Genomic DNA, 23,919 nt, shown 5'->3' with positions numbered 1-23,919 from the left:
ACCAATATAACATGAGTGAGAGCCGTTCATATCCTTCAAAGTTCAAAGCGCCAAAATATATGAAATCTAAGTACCCCAATGCAATTGGGTTGTGGGTGACCAGTAACGAGACCGGAGACAAGGTAGAGTTCCAAAAGGCAACCCTGGGCGTAGCACAGGAGCCTGTATTTATTGATAGCAACTTTGACAGCTAATGATTAACTCGTAATGTAACTTCCAACCAATGACAGGAGTGTAACCTCATGTAACCTCACTTCCTGCCAACACCCAAAATTTCGGCCATGAAGGAAGTGGTGAGCCTCACGTCCCCTTCAGCATGTACCTGTCACATGCCTGCTCTTTAAACATCCCCCTCCTTTCCATCTTGTGACTCCTGGTACTTTTCCAGAACCCTTCCTGTTTCCCATTGTTCTTCTCTTGACCCAGGTTCAACCCATCCTGGTCTTCTCCTGCCAGACCTGCACCAACCAGATCTAACCCGATCTTCCCAGATCCACCATGTCCCATCCAGTACAACTGACCTGAGTCTTTACCTCCTGACCTGTCACTTTGCTGGCCTGCCAGCACTGCGTTTTCTAAACTCTAGAGGATCGGCGGGTATGTCACGCCATTTTCTAAACTAACCCCACAGGTTGTACCTTGATGGAACTGGGCAGGAGACAGAGCAGACTTCCTTCTCATTGCAGTTCAAGTTCTGAAGCAGAGGTGGTGGGTTTTTTGAAATGGGCATTAGCAATCCTACCACCTAGCAAATTAATGTCCTTGCCCATCACTGTGGCATTTAGCAACTGAGCCTGGAAACAGTACATGATGGAGAGAGCAAGGAAAAAGTTTGCAAACCAGCAACCCAAGATTGATTTCTCTGCATCTGCATTATCAATGGCATAAGCATTTTGTGCAGCCAAGTCACACAGCTTGTGCAATCATTTGCAAATTTGATGTCTCTATCTATCTATCTATCTATCTATCTATCTATCTATCATCTATCTAGATCTATCTATCATCTCCTGATCTAGAGGTTTATTTAGGGCTCTGTAAAGAAGAAGTCGTCCTTCCACTCCTTGAAGCGAGGCCTTGAGGTCCCTCTTCTTCAAACCAAGCTGGGCCTGGCATACAAAAACATCTTCACAAAGTCACCCTGGATGAGTCACTAAGATCTGCTTTGATGATTCATTGGGGTCCTCCTGGGACAATGGCACAAGAGGCATCTCGGAGAGGCCTGGAAGGAGAGGGCTCCTTCCTACGTAGATACAAATCCCAGATTGCATCATCTGGAAAAACCACACGGAAGACAGCTCTCTGCATGCGGACTCTCAAGTAGGGGGCCACCCCCGAAAGAACGAAGTGTGTGAGCCCTGAGGTGACTGGATGCTGCTCCGTCTCCATCACGCCTTGGGGCGGCCTGTGCGGGTGGGGTCTTCTCATGTGACTCATATGATAAATACCAGGGAGCAATTAGGCTAAGGCAGAGGAAGCTCTCTGGCCCTCCCCACCGCCAGGAATATAAAGTGGAGAGGGTTGGCTTGGTGTGCATTCATCGAGCCCCACACTCAGGAAAGCAGCAGTCCTCTCACAGTAAGTGCCCTCTCCCTGCTTCAGCGTTGGCTCCTTGCCTTAGGCATCACTTGCATTCAGGTTCCTGCATCTCTCCGCAGCATCCAGCGGGAGGACCAGCCGCCTTTGCCTTCTATTCATCTCGTCTAGGCTGAGATGCGCTGGCAAGGAGGGGAAAGCCTGTATTCAATACACGCCCACCCCTCACTTTTCTCTCTGTCTGTCTCTGTCTCTTTGCTACAGCTTCTCAGAACTTTTCAGCAGCCGTAGGGCGAGAGGAAGGGACGGCGGTTCGGGCTTTTCCTCGACGGCATCCTCTCCACCTCCTGCCGTCCCCACCAAGGGTTCCTCGGGCTGCTCCTCGACGTGGAGGAAAGCGGGCGGCGGCGATGAAATTCCTGGCGGTTTTGACCGTGCTGTTCCTAGTCTCGGCTCAAGCCTTTGCGGAAGAGCTGGGAGACAACGAGGAGCTGAATTACTGGTCGGACTGGTCCGATGGCGACCAAAACAAGGTGAGCGAAAGATGCTTTTCTAGCCCCGACGGCTAAGTCCGATGGTGGCTTTTTTTTTTCGACGGTGGCGCACGGGCGGTGGGGCGTTCCTGGGATCGTGCTGGTTTTTGCTGTCGAGTTTGAATTGGTTCTAAAACCAGAGATCACGTCTGGGGAAAGTCCTGGACTTCACGGGTGCTCAGCGATTTTCTCCGGAGTGTGTGTGTTCATTAGACAGTGAGAGGAAGGCAAATCCAGAGGGTTGTGTGTTTTTTTTCCAAAACCCTCGTCTGTCCATGCAACTTGCCAACATGTTCCCCCCAGCAAAGGAATTCACAGCGTCGTCGGCGAAACTGCGGACGGTTCTGTGGATGCCCCGTTAAAGATTAGAAGCAAAGGAGACGGAGAGAGAAAGATTTTTTTTTCATCGCTAGCTATACTCAGAGCAGATCCCTTAAAAGTAACGGGCATGGCTCCTGTATGTACATTAATTTCTACGGATCTACTCTGAGGAGGGTTTAGCTGGACGCCACCCAGTGCACTTGCTTTTTATTTCTTCTTTCATATTAAGGCTACCGTCCTTTTCTTGCAAAACGGCCAAGCCCCGGGGCGTTATGCATCGGATAGCGCCGCAACACTGCAATCCGATGCACGGTTAATCTGAGAGTAAATCCTAGCCAAGAGGGTGGGAGTTTACTTCGGAGTTAAGCGTGTTTTAGATCCGGCTGGCTGCGCAGCCAGAGCTGAGAAAATGGAAAACTTTTCTTCGTTTCGGACACCGAAGATGCAGCATGTCTTATAAGAACTCTTATACCATCCATGGGGAACTTAACTTCTGAGCTGATTGCACTGGGAATCGGGGCGCAGGGGTCATTGGGAGTTTGATCCTTAAAAACTCCCATTTCTTCCCCTGCCAGACCCCACCAGAGATAATAGATATCAAAGTTGAAAGGCTACTTCTAGATTTGAACTTCCTTTCCCACGCCTCCCAAGACTGGTTACATTAGCTCATGGGGCAAAAGTGTCACACAGGTTCCAGGTAGGGGCGTCAGAGGGATAGAAACAGAGAAAAGTCAGCTCTAACGTGCCCCTGTCCTGTGGGATGACATTTCTGCCAAGCTCCACAGGTGCCCAATATCTTTACCTTCTAGAAAGACACATTTGCTCCAACAGCCTTTCCCAGCCAGATAGGTGGATCTTTGCCCTTAGCGTCTATTTTGCATTGCGTTACTTTTGTACTAAATGTATTGGTTCGTTGATTGGGCATTTGTGTTTCGCTGTTTTTTGCTGCTTTGATTGTGCATCACCTTGGGGCGATTGCTTGGAAGGCAAATAATAAATTATTATTGAGAATAATAACGACAGTTCTGCTGGGTAGTGCCTGAATATAGGGATAAGAATCTGTGGGTCTCCCACGTGTTACTCAGTTTGCTTATCTGCAAGCCACCTGCATGCCAAGAGGTTAGAGTGCATTCCCCATGTTCAGGATTGCCTGCAACAGCAGGATGTGGCAAAACACAATATCTAGACCAGGGTAGGCAGAGGTTGCTGGACTCCAAATCCCATCACCCCCAATCATTGGTTTTCTGGCTGGGGCTGATGGGAGTTGGAGTCCCAACAGGATCTGTAGGGCACCACATTGACTATTCCTGATCTAGACTATGCCGGTAGCATGATGCCCATAAAATGGAAAGATGCTTCAGAGCCCATGAAACGTGTGTCCTCCTGCAACAGTTCCTGGTCTTGCTTCCAACTTTGCACCAGAAAATTTGAAGCAGGAGGCTTCTGGGCAGACATTCATCCAAATTATTTAAAGACTCCAAGGTCCTTTCCATCCTGTCAGGTCAATTCCATCCATGCCCTGCTCTGTTTCAGTTTGGAGTGGTGGCAGTGGTGGTTTTCTCTGTCATTTCCCCCTTCTGGATACAACATCAGCCTTTGGGGCATCTTTAAGGGTGATGGGAGACAATGACAAGGATTCTTCTCTATCTGCATACTGTTGTTGTCGTTTAGTCGTGTCCGACTCTTCGTAACCCTATGGACCAGAGCACACCAGGCACTCCTGTCTTCCACTGCCTCCCGCAGTTTGGTCAAACTCATGTTCGTAGCTTCGAGAACACTGTCCAACCATCTCGTCCTCTGTCATCCCCTTCTCCTTGTGCCCTCAATCTTTCCTAACATCAGGGTCTTTTCCAGGGAGTCTTCTCTTCTCATGAGGTGGCCAAAGTATTGGAGCCTCAGCTTCAGGATCTGTCCTTCCAGTGAGCACTCAGGGCTAATTTCCTTAAGAATGGATAGGTTTGATCTTCTTGAAGTCCATGGGACTCTCAAGAGTCTCCTCCAGCACCATAATTCAAAAGCATAAATTCTTCGGCGATCAGCCTTCTTTATGGTCCAGCTCTCACTTCCATACATCACTACTGGGAAAACCATAGCTTTAACTATACGGACCTTTGTCAGCAAAGTGATGTCTCTGCTTTTTAAGATGCTGTCTAGGTTTGTCATTGCTTTTCTCCCAAGAAGCAGGCGCCTTTTAATTTTGTGACTGCTGTCACCATCTGCAGTGATCATGGAACCCAAGAAAGTCAAATCTCTCACTGCCTCCATTTCTGCATACTGATGGGTAGCTATTCACTAACACACAAACAACAGCAAAGTGCTCCTGAAATGTAATGCAAATCATAATGGGATGAGAAATAGGGAATGATTGCAAGTGGGAAGTGTACTGGGCACAGGATAAAAGAGGAAAATCTCAAGGGCAAGCTATATATTTCTTAATAAATACAATATGTAGGCTGAGCTGCAGGTATCAATTTCTCTGAACTATGTTGTTCTAACTATGTTGTTCTACCTATGTTTCATAAAACCATGTTGTTCTACCTATGTTTCATAGAACCATGTTGTTCTATGAAAACTTCCATAGCAATGGAATGTTCAAATCTTTATTGGCATGTATATACAGGATTCCAGTAGGGTTCGATACCATAAAATCACTCATCAAAAACCTGCATCTACCACTTAAATTAATGTTGGATAACATCCATGAATCCTCACTGTGTGTTGCAGAAACCTGGCTACTAACTCTATCTTATCCCCATTCTGAGTAAAGATAAGGAAGGCTACCTTACATTCGTCTGCATGCCACTCTCTACTAATAACCAACTGATTAATAAACTTAGATTGAATTGTCTGATATCAGGGGCAGTGCAAAATAACATGCGCAACTGATTCTATTCGTATCTGCCCACAGTAACAATGGATATAGGCAATAGGTGAATTGCAATGGGGTCTTAGGTTTGCTCTGCAGCACTGCTCTCCAAAGGCATGTTTCTTAAGCAAATAATGTGAGATCGTGTGAGAGTTTGTGGGTCTCAAGACTTCCTCTGCAGTTTGCTCAAATAATACAGTTTTAGAATGTGAAATTGGGTGCATCCAGGGTTCCTCACCCCTGCAAAATGCAAGAGGTGGGATCTGGACTGAACGCCAGTGTTTGCTTGCTGTTTGTTCTCCAATGGTTTAATTGAATCACTTTTACCTCCCTACAATGGGGGGGGGAGGGTTAGAAACCTAGTTCAGTTGGTAGAGCATGGGTTGTGGGTTCAAGCCCCACATTGGGCAAAAGATTCCTGCAACTAGATGACTCTCGTGGTCCCTTACAACTCTATGATTCTATGTGACTTTCCAGGCATTGTTGTACTACAACTCCCATCATCTCTGACCATTGGCCATGCTGGCTGGAGTTGGAGTCCAGCAACATCTGGAGAGCCACAGCTTCCTCACCCATGGAATAAGACCATCTTCTGCCAGTTGGTTAGGTTGCTTGGGTTTGACAGGGAAGATGGCACCAACATAGAATTTAGTGATGATGAATAGAATAGAATAGAATAGAATAGAATAGATCTTTATTGTCATTGTCCCCTTGCGGGAACAACGAAATGAGGAAATGCTGGGGATTCTGCTACACCTTGAGTAAATGCCTACTAATTTCAGGGCAGCAAAAGTACATCATTATGACATAGTCATCAAAAATAAAGATGACTAAAGATAAAGATCAAAGGTTGCTGGGGGGGGGAGTAAAAGGCCGTCTCCCAAAGATTTGGAGAGATGGAGCTCCTAGAGAAGCATAGCACCCACTTTCCATTTTCACAGGATCCTTAATCCTCAATTATCTTTTTCCTAAATTAGCCAACACACATTTAAATCTTATCATATTTGAAGTGAGCTTATACACCAAGTGATTGCTGAAACAACTACCACAGACCAGACACAACAGTTTTCATATCATACCCTACAAAACCTTTGGTATGGGGCTCAATAGAATCAGCTGATAGACATCAAGTGACTGTTGACTGGGGGATGAGAAATCAAGCAATGTGCATGTATGGATCCGGCTTCATCCTGAACAAAAGCCACCTGGGTTGATTCGAAATGGTTGGGCAGCACAATTGAGCAGAAATAGATTGTTGTTCAGTCTTGCTCTGAACCACTAACAACACCTTGTGATGTCTGAAGGCTTAAAGAAGATGCTTTAAGTTAATTTGAAGTAGTTCAGTAAGCAAGAGACATTCTACCTATTCCTTCGGTTCTCTCTCTCTCTCTCAACATCCACTTTTAAAAATTGGTGGATGATCAAAACTGAGTCACACATGGAATTTGATACTAGCTGCAACATTCAACTTTCTGAGAATCTTGAATTTTAATAAATTCTCGGTCTGCTCTGGTCTGTTTGTTTGTTTATATCCCACCATTTCTCCCAAAGGACTACAGTCTACACTGACAGACATGCAGGTTTTCAATATCTTTTATAACCTCAGCAGTTAGTGGGTGCCTAAGGGTTTGACACATTTCCAGTGGCTGGAGGAAGAAAGTCTTTGTTGTTGTGCAGATTCTCTTGCCCCTCTCCATAAAAGAATTAACAAGGACTGCCCCTACCACCAGGCAGAGTGAATTGGCTGCCTGAAAAGTGGGAAGCAGTGGCAATATGTTGGAAAACAGAGCTGCGCATCCCACACAGCTTGCCCGGTTGCCCCTCACCTGTCCTGCTGCTCTCAGGTGCTGTCCCATTGTCAGTGCTGAATAAGCTTCAGTCGCCAATATGTTTGCCTTTGGTGCATGGAAAGGGAGGGGATGCTGTTGTCTCATTTGCCTCTGGTAGCAAAACACCATGTGGATGAGTCCTGTGCTCACATTTCTGGTCAGCCAGCCATGCCATTTCCCCTCACTATTCCAATCCATTCCCTCCCATCTCCAACATTTGTTTGTTTTTCTGTTTGTTTCTCTCCCAAACCAGTCACCGTACCAAGATGCTAATACCCAATCCACTCTAGACTACTTTTGGAGTTTCCCATCATCCGAAAATCCTGGGGTGCCCCAGAGCCTGCTGTTGCCTCCCTGTTGTGCATGGGTGGTACTGTTTTGGCCACATGAACAGCAGCACTCTCCTCTGAACTTTGGGAATAAAGGGAGTCGTGCTAAAATAAGCAAATTGTTTTTAGTAAATTAAAAAATAGCGACATTGGGGTCATGGTGGCACAGAATGCTGTGTTGGTGTTGGTTTTATTTCTTTCTTTTTTAAAGTAAGTGTTTAATACATGCCTAACCACTGTGAATGAGCAGTAACGCAAATATAAATGCCGCGTGTGAGTCACAACTTAGTTCCAGCACTTGCTTTGAATTGATTGATTTGGGGAACATCTGGATTAATTATGAAGAAAGCTCCTCTGTGCAAGTCTAGAGTGCCTCTCCCCAAACACTGAGCAGCAATATATTTTGGTTTCAGGCTAGAAAACACACAACGTCCAGCACACTCCTACTTTTTAAAAACCAAAGAGCCGGTAGGGATGGTGTTGTGTATATTTGGTGTGCAGTGGTGAGCCTTGTTGCATGTGAGCGCACCTACCTAAATATAAAACAGTGGTGGCTTTTAAGTGTCCCGTGTGACAATGGATTGAGTTTAAATCCACATGACATGGGAATATGAAAGCTCCATTGCTTACCACACCCATTTAATTTCCCTTCCATGTCAACTCTCGCATACATAAGCACATTTGCACCTGCCACAAACAGTGCAAGAAAAGTTCAAAGGCACATGTAAGCTTCTCATGTAAAAGTTCCTTAAGAGAACTATTAGCACATCCCATAATGAATGCATCCCCATAGGGCCAAACCACATGTGACTCAGCTGATGTTCTAAAGCAAATTTTAAATGTGCTGCAAATTTAAAACAAAGCAACCTTGTGTGACGATGATGATAAGGATAATGATGCTAATAATTGGATATTTTCATGAGATTCTAAATTTAAATGAAACACTGGAGCACCGGAGGAAATTGCATCTTACACTTCCAAACACATACATTCCTCTGATCTAAATTGTCCATCCTTAGGCTTCCTGTTTCCGGTGTTGAGAAATGGCTGACTCCCACATGATCGGACCTCAGCCGTGCCAAATTCAGGGTTGATATGGGGGTAATTAGCCCTGGCAGACTCCCCAGGGTGGAGGAGGACTGTCTTGTAGACCCGCAGATTGTCTGAGATTGTCAGCTTGCATCAAGGTGCAAGCGGCAGGACACTGGGTCCCAGAGCACAACATGGTTGGCACTCTCCAAAGTCACTCTCGTAGCCAGAAATATCTGTTTGATAAAATAATTAGATTTGGACAATAAAGAGACATAGTCTGGACCGAAGAAGAATGAGAAAAAACCTGCAGAACTGCACAGTCCCTGGTGTTTAAGCTCGGACTTCAAAGAGATTCTCATCATGGTGTTTGGATTACGGAGGTGATTAGTACATTCTTTTTTTCCTCAATACCCACAATTGTTTTTCTATGCCAAGCCTCATTAAGAAACCTTTTTTTTTAAGTACAGATGGACTTCTATTTATAATTAAGTATTCAATTGTGCAGCTTTACTTATACTTGAAAGACTTGATAAAGATAAAAGAAGAAACAAGGTGGTGCTTGTTAATATGACGCAGCAAGGGGAAAAGAGAATTCTTCCCTTTTTCAAGGGAAGTGGGAAATACTTGCTAGATGACTTTATAATGATTTGAGACAACAATTTGGGATAAGATACAGTGCATCTGTTTGCAGAATTTCTTCACTATGAGCGAGAGAAAAGGCTAAATGGATGTCTAGCAACCTCCCTTCTAGGGCCCAGGGGGGGGATTATGTGGTCTCCAGGAAAGATGATCGATCACCAAATGACTTATATCTGTGGAATACAGTTCATTTACATTGCAATGCTGCAAACAGTATGCTCAACAGACAGGCTTGGACAACAGCCCGGATTGGAATAATTTAGCAATTTGGGAGTTGCTGCGTCATTAAACTTCAAACGATGGACTTGGACAACAGCCCAAATTGGAAGATTGGAATGAAGTCAGGAAAAGCTGAGCAGGCAAATAAACAGCTGAAAAAATATATATGCAAATAAAGCTGTATTCGATGGATGAAAGGATATATGATTTCTGACATGATTGAGAATCGCATAGCCAGGGACGGAGAACTTTAAAGCGTTAGGATCGGAATGTGGAAAATATGAGAACAACAAGAAGAGGGCAGGAACAAAGATATTGCAGATATACTTCAGAGATCGAGACTATGGGAAGCCTGAAAAAATTTATAATTAATAATTTGGATTGTAATTTGGTTGTTTTTTATTTTAGTTTATTGGTTTTAGTTGGATTATGATTATGATTTGTTGGATATGTTAATTGGCTGTTTTTATTGGAAAATCAATAAAAATGATTTACAGTAAATAAATAAATTGTCCATCCTTGTTCTTATGTTTACCTCTTCACGCCTGTTTCAAAATGCTAATCATGGATCTCCAGCATCAGGTGTAGTTTGCCCCTAGTTTTGGTATTTTCTGACTTTGTATTTCCACTGCCCCCTAGTGGCCTCCTTGTGACAGAACATAGGGTAACTTGATTCCAGATTGGATTTTGATTGGAGTTCTGTCTGGAATCTGTTTAGTTCATAATCTGGCCTTAGAGGAAACGACATTTTCCTTTGCGACAGGATCATCTCTCCCTGAAGACTTTGGGAAAAGGCAGACAACAAAAGTGAGGAAACTAAGGCACCATACTTAAATACCTCCAGACTGAGGGGCTTCTTTTTGTGTTCACCTAACATTGCGCTGTCAGTATCGCATGCCGAGTGCTCCACTAACGGTACAATATCTCTGTTTCAGGAGGAGCTGCCTTTACCCTTTGAGCACTTCCTTCAGAGAATTGCCCGGCGACCCAGACCTCAACAATTCTACGGCTTAATGGGCAAACGAGATTCTGGTGAGAACCCTTTTCCGATCTCACTCTTTCATGCAGCTCGCTTGATTTATATGCAAGACAATTTCAGCTAAAACTGTCGGCTGTTTTATCAAAATTGTTTAAACTTCCCTTTCTTTGGAATCAGTTTAAAACTAAAAGCCACCGCAACTAACATTTAGCAGTTGGACACAACGCATTTAGCAAAACACCAAAACATTTACATTCCCGCCCTGAAAATCCCCATGAAAATAACCCCCCCTGCTGCATGCCATCAAAGTATTTTCTAGTGCTGGGCTGAAGAATTTCACCCAGTCATTCTTCATCGTTTGGAAATATGGGGTTAATCTTGGAGGAGGGAGGAAACTCCAAATAGCATTGGGGTCTCTGCAGTAGCAGGACCACCTCACCTCCTCTACTGGCAGAAGCTGGTGAAGCAGACAGGGATGTCCAATGAAATCTAATTGCCTCTAAACCTAACCTAACCACCGAAACCTAACCGTTGCTGCACAAGTTGAGGGTTAGGGTTGCAGCCTCACTGTGCATAATATCAGGGCAGGTCATGGTGAGGAGCCTCAAACTCAGATGCTGAATGCAGCCCTCCAACTCTCTCAGGCCACACCCCTTCCCTGGGCCACACACCCACAAGCCACACCCCTCTCCTCAGGCCACACCCCCTCACCAGGGCACACCCCCTCACCAACCCTGCTTCCCATTCTTCTTGAGAGTTTTTGCGAGTCTTCGGAGAGAAAAACAATGACAAACCTAGACAGCATCTTAAAAAGCAGAGACATAACCTTGCCGACAAAGGTCCATATAGTTAAAGCTATGGTTTATCCAGTAGTGATGTATGGAAGTGAGAGCTGGACCATAAAGAAAGCTGATCGCCGAAGAATTGATGCTTTTGAATTATGGTGCTGGAGGAGACTCTTGAGAGTCCCATGGACTGCAAGAAGATCAAACCTCTCCATTCTGAAGGAAATCAGCCCCAAGTACTCACTGGAAGGACTGATCCTGAAGCTGAGGCTCCAATACTTTGGCCACCTCATGAGAATAGAAGACTCCCTGGAAAAGACCCTGATGTTGGGAAGATGGAGGGCCACAAGGAGAAGGGGACGACAGAGGACGAGATGGTTGGACAGTGTTCTCGAAGCTACCAACATGAGTCTGACCAAACTGCAGGAGGCAGTGGAAGACAGGAGTGCCTGGCGTGCTCTGGTCCATGGGGTCGCAAAGAGTCGGACACGACTAAATAACTAAACAACAACAAAATATGTCTGAGAATGCCTTTTGCTTGCCTGGATGGACAAAGAGGCCTACATACAAAGTATCTAACTGTATAAAAGTTAAATATGCATTTCTTCTTCTTCATTTTTTAAGAAACGAATTGTTATTGGTTTTTGAACAAGTACAAGAACCGTTAAACACTTTTCCAGCAGTACATCTAATGGTCTATGTTCTATCCATTGACTCTAGACAGAAACTTACACATTCAATAGTTCTAGTTACAGGTAGGTAGCCGTGTTGGTCTGAGTCGAAGCAAAATAAAAAAATTCCTTCAATATTTCGTGCATGCACACGAAAGCTCATACCAAAATATAAACTTAGTTGGTCTTTAAGGTGCTACTGAAGGAATTTTTTTATTTTACACATTCAATATTCAAACATATTACTTAACGCGACCTCTCCCCTGAGAATATTGAGCTGTTGGTATAACAAGGTTTTGATTTTGATCATTAGCATGGTTAAAGAAAGGGGCCCTCCTGTGTCTGGTGAGAAGCTCAGACACTGCTGTATCCCAGATATTATTTTCTCATATCTTCAGGGGTATTTCAGTCTGGTTCTTCCATTGTTCAGCTATCGCTAACCAATATAAATTTCTTCTTCCACCCACACATGTCTCTGTCCCCCTCCTCCACTTGCATGCAGCCTCTGGGGAAGGAAAGTTGGCCCTCAGGTAAAAAGATCTCTTCCCCACCCACCAATATATACACACACACACTAGTTGCAACAATACCAGTGAATCTGCTAAATTACACTGCATATAAAACCAGTAGTTAACAAAATCCATTTCATTTTATTGCTATATTTTGGATCCGGAACATCCCTCGCAGAGGGATTTAGTGGGGAAGATGGGGGGATGTATAAAGGCATGTTCCTTTTTTTAAAAGGAAGCTTGTGCAGGAAGCAATCCTGGTGTATTGTGCCTGTGTCCATGAATTATTCGGAAAATAATCAGTGCATTAAAAGGTAAAGGTAAAGGGACCCCTGACCATTAGGTCCAGTCGTGACCGACTCTGGGGTTGCGCGCTCATCTCGCATTATTGGCCGAGGGAGCCGGCGTATAGCTTCCAGGTCATGTGGCCAGCATGACAAAGCCGCTTCTGGCAAAGCAGAGCAGCACATGGAAACGCCGTTTACCTTCCCGCTGTAGCGGTTCCTATTTATCTACTTGCACTTTGACGTGCTTTCGAACTGCTAGGTTGGCAGGAGCTGGGACCAGGCAACGGGAGCTCACCCCGTCACAGGGATTCGAACCGCCGACCTTCTGATCAGCAAGCCCTAGGCTCAGTGGTTTAACCACAGCGCCACCTGGGTCCCCAATCAGTGCATTAACTGCAATGTAACACTACTGAGCTGGTGCTAAATGCTTTTGTTCTTTTCATAATAAAATGCCATCTCTACTACTTCAGCTAATTGTTTCTTCTTCTTTTATTGTTTTCTAGGATACAGCCCTCTCTCCCATAAAAGTAAGTTAATGCTGGTTTTGCTGGAAATAATGCTGATTCCCTCCCCTACAATAATTTCCTAATGTGCTGTTTCTGGCTGATTTCAATGCAACTGATATCCAGGACTGCAAGTTTACACCTGTTTCTTATTGCTTCCAAACCAGAAACAGGGAAATGCTGATGTACCTTCTGGGGCTTCACATGAACAAAAGCTGCCCTGTGGTTGTCTGTACTGAGGACTTCATGTAATTGCAAACAATATAATTCACGAATGATTTTTGCCAACTGGAGGGAACCAGGTGATCACTGTGTGGCTCCAATCTGACTCTAAAGTGAGAGTCAGCCCTTCTGAACACAGTAGCTCTTACTTCTAAGTAAACACACATAGGGTTGCTCTGAATTTCCATTGTGGCAACAGCTTGCTTACTCAGAAGTAAGTCAAAATGAGCCCAGTGGGGTTTACTCCCAAGTAAGAGGGGTGAGAGTCCAGCTTTGGTTCCCCTGAAGGCAACATGAATTCATACTAACTTTTGATTTCAATGGGGCTTAGCCATGACTATCTACAGTTGATAGGGGCACAAATGTGCCCCAGTGTGTCATTGGATCATGGCCACTTTGTGAAAGTAATAACAGTATCACTTAAAGTCAGGGCTGGTTATAGTAGGGCCACCATATGTCCAGAATTTCCCAGACATAGCCAGGATTCATCTGTCAAAAATGGCTTCTGTGCGGAATTTTCGAAAAGCAGCTAAAATACCAAGGAAAACCTGGGGGAAGGCAGCCCATATTGGAAGTGTTGATTTTTTTGGTGATTTCTATAAAAAAGTAAAAACTTCATTCGGAAATTTTGCACAACAAAAACAAGTGTTCGGATATTCAATTTTTGAAATCTGGCAACACTAGTTTATAGTTATGCACAAAGGTCATGCATAGGCCCTCCAGAGGCTGTTGGACTACAATTCCCAGCATCCTTGGCCACCAGCCAGGCTGGCTGGGGCTGATGGGACTTGGAGTCCATCAACATCTGGAGGGCTACATCACCCGTTCCCCCCCCCAGCTTAGCTGTGTAGGCATAGGCAAACTCGGCAGGCATAGGCAAACTCGGCCCTCCAGATGTTTTGGGACTGCAGCTCCCACCATCCCTAGCTAACAGGACCAAAACATCTGGAGGGCTGAGTTTGCCTGAGCTAGGGTGACCAGATGCAAAGAAAAGGGACTGCGCTCTAGCACCTTTAATAGTTATGTAGAAGAGGGAATTTTCCCAGATATGGTTTGCATGACAAGGTACACCTGCTGAAGCTCAGACTTCTACACACAACTATTTAAGGTTCAGGAGCCCTGCTCACTTATATACCTGACCACCCGACATACAGCATTACTGACATTATTTCTCCAGCACTCAGAAAGTTGTGGCTTTATCTCTGGGAACAGCAGCAAAACTTTAAATGTGCAAATCTACCCAGAGGTGAGAGTAAAACCAGGTCTCCTGACCTAGGCTCCTACAGTTGCTTTTTTCTTCTTCTTCTTAAATCAATTTGGTTTAAGGTGCAATCCTAAACAGACTTACCTAGTAAAAGTCCCATTGAACTCAGTGAGACTAGCTCCTGAGTAGGCTTGCATGGGATTGCATTGTGCTGCGAACTTCATAGCTCAAGGTCTCATTTTTTAGCATTTGCAGACACGTACACAAAACAGTACATTATTACTTCTGGAGGGTGAATGTCTTGTTCTCTGAACAGCTTGCAGCCATAAATGATTGTTACAATTGTTAATACATTAATGCAAACTGCACCAATAGTGATTTCGGGTCAAACAGTACAACCTTGCACATGTCTACTCAGAAGTAAGTCCCACTGTGGTCAATGGGACTTACTCCCCAGTAAGGGTTTATAATATTACAGCACTAAATCTAATTCCAGCACTAGCTTGAACGCGTCATTCGATTTAGGTTGTTCCATGCAATACATTATATATAAGCCAAGGCAACAAAAACTGCAGATTGCATTTTGTTAGAGAAAAAGCATATCAACAGAGAGACATATTTTCCCCAAAACTGTCCAAAGCTATACAAATCCAGATGCTTTGATTTCAATAAGACCAATGCTAAGTTTTTTTTTTAGGGAGGGAAGGGGAGTTGCATTTTGCCACAGATTAATAAGACTCCTAGCCATCTGGGCTGGTGGCTATATTAAATCACTAGGATCACCCATTTGAATGACAATTAAAACTCTTCCAGCCAAAACTCATCTAGCTGTGCTTAGTGGCTGCTTTCAAAATTATAGTATGCTGAAGAACACTGTCTTAGCTTGGGAGACAAATCTTTTATATACGCAGATGTCTGGCTTCTGAAAGCTTTGCCATTTGTTGTCTCGATCAATAGCTTTAACTAGACAAAACTCTCTCCAAAGGGGAATTTATAGCTGCCACTCGGTTTTGGGGAATTAAAGAATGGGGAAGTCTTTGGTCAAGTTAACCTATAGCGGCTCTCTCCTTTCTGTACGCAGTGGAGCCCAGATGAGCCTTTACAATGTATGTTTCCTTTGGGAGGAAAAAGAAATAGAGACTTTTGGTTAGTAGATGCCAGAGCTTTGATCTAATCCAGCATCATTCTTCTAAAGCTTAGAAAGGAAGAAGGGGGCAGTGGCATGAAAGAAACACAAAGGAAAAACAGATAATTTGAAAGAAGCAGAATGGACAGGAGAGGATGCAGGTGACATCAGGGAGAGTGCATGGAGGGGACAGTGAAAGATTCTGCCAGCATCTTCTACTCTGGGCTGGGAAAGTTGTCTGTGATGCACCTTGATTGCACATTTTTAGTAACTGGTCCTTTCTATAGCACTTCTCAGTGCACAGCCAGTGTAATGTACCTGCCTCCCTCCAGAAGTTACTTCACTGTGACCCTCAATATTCTTGCAAAATTGTCTTGCAGTTCAAGATAGTTTAGTCAGTAGAGCATGAGACTCTTGATCTTAGGGTTATGGGTTCGAGCCCAACGTTGAGCAAAAAGATTCCTGCATTGCAGGAGGTTGGACTGGATGGCTCTTGTGGCCCCTTCCAACTCGATAGATTCTATTATTGATCCTTGCAACAATTCAATAAGAACAGCTACAGTGAGGGTCACAATTTGCCCAAGGCCTTGCAGTAAGCTTTGCAGTAAGCCCACCTGGTACAAAGTCAAACTCAGTGTTCCGATCAATTGGTGTGACTCTCTAAAATTCTCTTTCCCTACACACACCAAAGGATGTTAGCCTCATCCTTTAAAAAGTATTTTTCCAAGGCAATATTTTCTTACAGAACTTAGTAAACTCTAAAATGTGTCATCACCCCCTATTTGAGCTCATTGGACTGGGACTCTTGGCTACAAAAACCAAGGAACTGTAACTGAAGCTAAGCCCCAAGAAACTTCAAGCTATTTTAAAAGAAAGAATTAAGCCAGGGTCCCCAAACTACGGCCCCCGGGCCGGATGCGGCCCAATTGGCCTCCCAATCCGGCCCGCGACGACCCCCGCCGCCTGCTGCCGCCGCCCGCTCTTACGGCGCGGCGGCGCAGCGGCGATCTTCAAAATCGGCAAAAACCGCCGAAAATCCTTTGTGCGCATGCGTATGGGCCTCTCCCAACCCAGAAGAGGTCATTTCCGATGCACTTCCAGGTCGGGGGAGGCCCATACGCATGCGCACAAGCGATTTTCGGCGATTTTTTCCCAACCGTGTGCGTGTGCGCATGCGCACGGGCACGCACTCCCCCGCCCTCTGGCCCGCTGCGCGGTCGGCGCGGCGGGCACCGGCCCGAAGCCCGGTAAGTCTGGGGACCCCTGAATTAAGCCATGATGCTTCCCAGCACATGTTCCATCATCAAAGACAGCTCAAGAGCAACTGTGGATTTCAACTGAGGTTGGTAGCCCAGTGACCACTATTTAACTGCTAATCCAAAACCATATTAAATGAATAAACATTGGTAATTATTTGAGCAGGACACAGAAGTAATAGTTGAGGGGTACTTCTGTCTTTTCTTACACTAAGATCATTTGCAGTTTGTTTCTACTGTGTATTCATCATGAACACGCATTGCCATAGAGAGAGAGAGAGAGAGATGTATTTCAAATGTACTTAAACACGCCCAAATATATTTTTCAGGACATAAAACAGATTCATTTGTTGGACTCATGGGCAAAAGATCTTTAGATTCTGGTATGTATAAACTACAGCGAAGCCTGCAAGCACCTACTCTTTAAATAGTAATAATAATAAGTATGTTCATAACATATCCATCTTCACATAGGAAGTTGCCTCCTGCCATCGGCTCATCTTGCATCCTGGTCCACTATCTGATGGCCAACAGGTCTCCAAGGCTTTTGACACGAGCCTTTCCCAGCCCTGCCTAGAGAGGCTGCAGGAAATCGAACCTGGAACCTGAGACTTTGTGCATGCCAAGCCTGAGTTCTGCCGTTGAGTTTCAGTGCCTCCCTCAATCAAACAGCACTTGGCTGAAGTAACAACCAGTTGCATATTTTTGGGTGGCAAAACTGCTTAGTGGAGGGATAAAGGCACCATGCCATATCTCTCCAGTCAAACCTATCTTCACATTAAGCTGTCATTCTGTTACTGCTACTTTAACAAGGCTTCATTTACCCACTGAAAATGTGATGTCTGTCCACGAGACATGTAATTACTGAATAACAGGGGAAAAAGAGACCGTGGTTGGTTTAAATGTGTTCTATAGACTATTGAAAGATTTTAAAGGAATACCCTCTGCTATTTTCTTAAGTGGAGTAGGAAACCAAACTGCCTAACATGTTTAGCAATTATTTAAGCTTGCATTGCAAACTATTTTTCTGAAATTCCAATTTGTTGGTTGCTTTATTTCCAACCCAGCAGCGTTGATCACTGCAATATTATGTCGGTACTCTGTTTAGTTTTACAAATTGCTATGAATCATGAGGAATTGAGTGCAGGGTTTATCTCTGGGTAGTAGCCATTAGATACTAAGGGACTTGCAAATACCAATTGACAGATTCAAGCTCGAGTTGAGATTCTGTTCCTATTGTGATCTGAAAATACAAGAAGTGCGAATAACCATGTTTTATTATTTCAGAATTGCTGTAATGTATAGAATAATTTACAGCTAGTTGCCTAAAGCGAGCATGAACAATAGATATTCATCACCACACTTGGAAACTGAAATATTCTAGCCTGGAAGATTAAGTTCTGATTTCAATCATCTCTGTATTCATTGTTCTTCTCTTCTACTCTGGTGTCACCCACAAAGCCTGAGTGGCCGAAGACAATGAAATATATAGATCTGATTGCAGAAATGAAAGAAGGACAGTGTCTTTCATTGCCTAGAGATATACACCGGAATTTTATGTACAAAAATACTCTGATTGCATTTTGGTGTGCTGCAGAAAAACAAAAACAAAAATGGGAAGTGGTTTCTTTTTAAAGAGACATTTCCCACACTTTAGTTCAATCAAATGTTGACACTAAAGTAGTACTGACATACCCTGTAATTTATTCACTTCAGAGCTGTCCTTTTAAATTCAGTGAGGCTGCTTCAAAGTGTCCGAGCAAGATTGTGACCTAGCTCCAAATTCTCTGTGCAACACCAGAGCTCCGGGATTAGTCACCTACTGGAAATTATGTAACAGTAACCTGAAATTAAGAGAGGCTTTCGAAGTCTCCTTTCTGAAAGGTATCGTATAGACATTAGAGATGGCACCAGGGTTCCAGGCAGATGGACAGCAAGTCATTGCCTCCCAGTTTCCCAACTGGGAATATATGGTTTCTATAAGCTACTGAGCATGCTCAATCCTTATTAGTTTTTTTGTGTGTGGAAAGGGTAGCCTCATTTTGTTTTGCTCTTTTTTTAAAAAAAAGGTTTTCTACATCTGCCTTCCTTGGGGTTCACACAAGTATGTTGATACCTCGCTTTCGCTTCTCCAGCATCCAGTCCTGCCGAGACTCAGCCACCTGAGTCTGCTGTTATACACTGTATAAACATTAGCAATCACATAATATCATTTTCTTTAGGTGTCTCTTCCTTTGTTAAATAAGCTCTCATTGAAAGGCTTTGCCTCTAGGAGAACTGAACCAAGTCTATGGGGACTAGGCCTGTTCCAGACCCTCCAAGTGTCCATATTTTCCAGGGACAGTCCCTGATTTAGAGAAGCCATCCCGGTTTCTAATTTGATCCCGGAATGTCCCGCTTTTCCTTAGCAACCCTATTTTCATTGAAGAAATGTTGGAGGGGAGTTATCTGACCCCTGAGCCACCTGAAGGCAGCCCTGTATAGGGAAGTTTTTCAAATGTTTAATGTTTTATTATGTTTTAAATATATGCTCTGAATGCTTGTGTGGAGCTACTTTAAACTGAGTTACTGTGTGGGTCCATTTCATGCAGCAATGTCTTCCCTGACTGTAAGTATCCAGGTTCTCAAACAGAGGTCATTTCTATGTGATCCTTTATAAATGGAGATGCATAGGACTGAACCTGGCAACTTTCGATGGTATGCAAGTCAACTACTCTATCAGTGAGCTATGATCCCATGAGCCTCTGAGCAGCATTAATCTGGACTGAGGTCTTGGCCCTATTGTTCAGCAAATCTGGTGACATTCTGCTGCTTCCTTATGCATTTAGGATTTCGGAACTTCTTTTTAGAGTAGATGACTGGTAGAATCCATCAAGCAGCCAGGCTGCTACCGAGTTCGGAACATTTCTTGTACAGGAAGGGGTTGTTCACAAGTCTTTGAGACGGTCAAAGTTCTGGAAGTGATTTTTGCTACTAATATGTGGTGCCCTTCCCTTTTCACAGGTAGCTAAGATAATTTTTCAGCCTCTCTTGTCTCCTCAGTCTAGCCCCTCTGAGGCACCAGGGGAATGTAGCTGGCCTCTGTCACACCGCCTCTTATGCCACCAGTTCTCCCAAGTCTTTCAGCCAGCCAGGCCGCCTAGGCTTTGTGAGTCAGAGGCACACTCCAGGCTTCAGGCCTGCCCTGAATATTGCCAGCTGACCCAACTGCATGGAGATTGTCAGCTGATGCCACCGGCAAATGACTTAACCTGCCACACTGAAAGATCAACTTCATAATGAGTATTATGCAGTACCTGTAGCAGTGCCAGTTCCGCCGATGAGAGCGGCCATATAAAGTATACAAAGCACTTCATTTGCTACACCCCCTCTAATTCCAACCTCTTAACATAATAAGTTTAAACTAGAGTCGTCTTTTACTACAACTACTTCCAGTTCTGTATTTCTAATCCGTCACAAGTGTGGATTAGAAAAGCCCCACTTGAAAAACCACTTTATCTCCAACTGTAAGAGCAAATGGGCGATTAAACTAAATCTTGACTCTACAGGCCCTGATGGAGCCCTGGTTCTTATCTTGCAGCAAATGTCGAAGGCAGGGAAATTCATGTTTAAGGAAAAGTGTGCCAGTGTGGACCTTTCGCTGCTTCCGTGGTTCGACTGGCATTCTAAAAACCCACCCCATAACAGTGAAATGCAAAGAGAAGGGGCAGAGAGAGCAGAGCAGTTACCTTCCACATTTAGCCTGTTGCATGCTGTTTTTTTCTCATTCTCCTTACTGGATGATGTGAATTTTCACAGCGGCTGATGATATGAAAAGCAGGCGTGAAGGGGTCTTAGCTTTTTCTTCCAACACATTAGGCAGCGCCAGTCGCCTCTGAAGCAGGGTGAGGCAGTCGCCTTGGGCAGCAAACCTGGGTGGGCGGCAGATCCACCTGTTGCCACCTCTGGTGCCCTCTCCTTCTCCACCACCGCCGCCTCCTCCTCTCATCCCAATGCTTCTCTCCCCTTTCCCCTTCCATTCCAATGCTGGTCTTCACTCCTCCCTCTCATCTCAACTGGCAGCAGAGGTGTCATTTTGTGGTTCACCTCAGGCGCCAAAATACCTTGGGCTGGCCCTGATCTAAGGGTATTGCAATGCTTCAGTATTTTTTGCTGTCAGAAATGAGTGGCATCTCATTTGACATCTAAGTTAACCAGTAAATGAGCAACTGTAGTCACAGATGAACAATTAGACACCCCACTTCATCCCAGCCCCAAACCAAAGCTGGCTACTGTGCCACAGGGCATTTCTTGAATAAATCATAGAGTTGGAAGAGACCACAAGGGCCATCCAGTCCAACCCCCTGCCAAGCAGGAAACACCATCAAAGCATTCCTGACATTTGGCTGTCAGTTATTATGTGTCTAAGGATGAGGAAGAAATTTGATTCTATTTGCAATTAAAGACAAACCTACCTAATTCACAAAAGGGCATATATTAGGAGAAAATCACATTTTTATGAGGACTATTTAAAAAATCACAAACAGATATGGAAATCTGGAGAACTGAAGTTAAGATTGGGGGGGTGAAAAATTGAAATTGAGAGATTTGCCCATCCCTAGTTAACTGCTTTTCTTTCTGCTGCTTTCCCTAGTCTCTCTTATCTTTCCTCCTCGACATCCTGCACCAACAGTTCTTCGAAGGACTTCCACTTTCTTTCCTCACCATTCTGAGCCCCTCTTCTTTGCAGAAGACCAGGGGTGAGGACCTTGTAGGACCCTCGAGATGCTGTTGGAATCCAACTCCCATCAGCCTGAGTCAGCATGGCCAACAGTCAGGGATCATGGGAGTTGGAGGCCGACAGCATCTGGGGGCCACAGTTGGTATAGTAACCATGACTGGTTTATAGGGAAATTAATGCACTGGCAAAGGCACACACTTCAGTTGGGATGCACAAACGCAACTTGAGACCTACAGAGGAGAGGTGGGAAATGCAAAGCACAGTACATGTCACACATTGAAACCAAAACTATACTGGAAGGAAGGACACTCTTGGCTGCAAAACACCTCATCCCAGCAGCCATGTGTGCAGCTTTTTTCCTGGTCTTGATCAACTGCCAGTGAGATTAAAAGTTAGCAAGAATCTGCACAGAAAATAAACATTTTCTGTCCTGACAAGCTAGGGAATGCGCAGGAACATTTAACCTGTGGGAACATTCATTTGATCCTCCCACAGCTGTAATCTGAAGTGGCTTAGCCCAGCAACGAGGCTACCTACTGGGCGTTTTATTTAGCAGCTTAGCAAGAGCAGCCCTCATCCTTAAAGATCTGTGCCAGTCCAAAAGTTATTGTAGCAAATGCTATCAGCACTACTGTGGAGGAAAGGGGTGAAAGGAGAGGCAGAAAGGTAATGCAAAAGCTTAGGACGCCACCATTTCCTCTGGTTTTACTTTTTTGGTACTTTGGGGCGCCATCTACAAAGGATGGGTCCCACCCAGCACTTGCTAAGCTGCTAAGACAACCCTGATTTCGACAGGAGTTGGCCTCCCCAAAGTTCCGTACACTCAAAGAACCACAGAGGTAGAAGGTCCTATAGTCTTAACTCCATACTCTGAATTGACAAGGCAGGATCTTGCGACTACAGCGTTCCTGACCAATGACCGCCTAGCCTCTGCTTCAATACCTCCACCAAAGGAGAGCCCACTGCCTTCTCTCGTCAAACAGGTTCTTCTTATGTTCCTTTGTTCTCTTCTCCAGGGTAAACATATGGCAGCTCTTTTAACTATTTCTCATAACTCTATCCTGGTCACCCTCCTCTGGATATACTCCAGTTTAACATAGGAAGCAGCCTCATACAGAGCCAGGCTATGGATCCATCAGTAATGTCCACACTGAGCAGCAGTGGCTTTGCCAGTCCTACCTGGAAGTTGCTAGGGACTGAACCGGGGACCTTCTGCATGCAAATCAGATGTTCTGCTATGGACCCACAGCCCTTCTCCATCCTTCAATGTCAATGGCTTCCTTAGCATGTGGTTCCCAAACCGGGCCATAGTGGAATAAGCTTATGCTTCTAGACTGATTTACCATGATTCATACGATGTCCAATAGCCAAACGGCATTCAAATTAACATGCCATGCTTTGTTGTCGTTTTGTTTCCCTCCCAGGATCTTCTGAATGGAATGCAGCACAGATGTACGAAAGGAGACGTAAATGAGACTTCCCGGTCTGTTATATGTTGAGATTTGTTCGTTTAAATGGCCAAGTTAGTGTAATATGGAAGAGCCATTGTAAGGAATTATTTATTTAAGACTGGTCTTTTTTTTTAACGTTGTAAATTTAATTTTTTAAAAAAAAGAAAACCCACACAATTATTTCCCCCCACCCCTTCCTATTGTGGCATTGATACATACAGTAAACTGGTTGCGAAAGATGGATTCTACTATGGCAACTCCGTACGGAATAAAGAAATCCGTGGTGTTCCACAACAAAGCACATTGTTTGATATGTTCTGTGAAAGAGATGTTCACCAAATGTTTAAGAAAAAGTAGTAAAGAAATAATAATAATAATAAACTTTTGTTAATTTATAGCAATTGTATCAGCTTCACTACCAACGCCAACTTGCTCTGGTGCCTAGTGCCTCAATTTGTGTTCATAGCCAAAGGGGGGGGGGAGAGAATGTGCTGTAATTTCTGTAGCTAAAATATATTTGTATCATTGCAGCATGTTGTTTTTTTGTTTGTTTGTTTGTTTCATGCACACACATATATTTTAAAAAGAGAGTGCTTTAAATGTGAATCTAGAAGTCTTCGTTTCATTATCTGGATTTTACAGCAGCTAACACTTTAAATAAAAGAAAAATCTACTCTGGAGATTTTGCAACTTGCAGGCAATGATGTAATTATTTCAAACAGAAAGGCACTGGATGTAAACACAGAGAGAGAGCGAGGGAGGAGAGCAGAGCGGGTGTGCAGGCAGGATGGAGATATACAAATTAGGTACTGTATTGGGTGTGTTTTCTACTTTCTCTTGACTCCAAGTCCAGGGTGGGGGAACCTAGAACCCTACAGAGGTTGTTGGACTCTATTTCCCATGAT

General features: G+C 44.2%; 1 protein-coding gene across 2 annotated transcripts; it reads left to right on the top strand.

The window, feature by feature from the left end:
- The first annotated feature begins 1,460 nt into the window (after nucleotides 1-1,460).
- Nucleotides 1,461-23,688, top strand: TAC1 (tachykinin precursor 1). Of its 2 annotated transcripts, XM_035129552.2 has the most exons (6): nucleotides 1,461-1,575; nucleotides 1,798-2,066; nucleotides 10,237-10,333; nucleotides 13,036-13,059; nucleotides 17,173-17,226; nucleotides 22,988-23,688. In XM_035129552.2, exons 2-6 carry the CDS (start codon nucleotides 1,944-1,946, stop codon nucleotides 23,035-23,037), a joined length of 348 nt encoding a protein of 115 aa, XP_034985443.1. In that variant the 5' UTR covers nucleotides 1,461-1,575; nucleotides 1,798-1,943; the 3' UTR covers nucleotides 23,038-23,688. The 2 variants fall into 2 exon arrangements, with proteins under 2 accessions (XP_034985443.1, XP_034985444.1); XM_035129553.2 differs by lacking the exon at nucleotides 17,173-17,226.
- The last annotated feature ends 231 nt before the right edge of the window (nucleotides 23,689-23,919 follow it).

The sequence above is a fragment of the Zootoca vivipara genome, chromosome 12 (genome assembly GCF_963506605.1).
Source record: "Zootoca vivipara chromosome 12, rZooViv1.1, whole genome shotgun sequence".
In the NCBI taxonomy this organism is placed as follows: domain Eukaryota; kingdom Metazoa; phylum Chordata; class Lepidosauria; order Squamata; family Lacertidae; genus Zootoca; species Zootoca vivipara.
The sequence above is the reverse complement of the archived record's forward strand: the minus strand, read 5'-3'. Positions and strand labels throughout refer to the sequence as shown.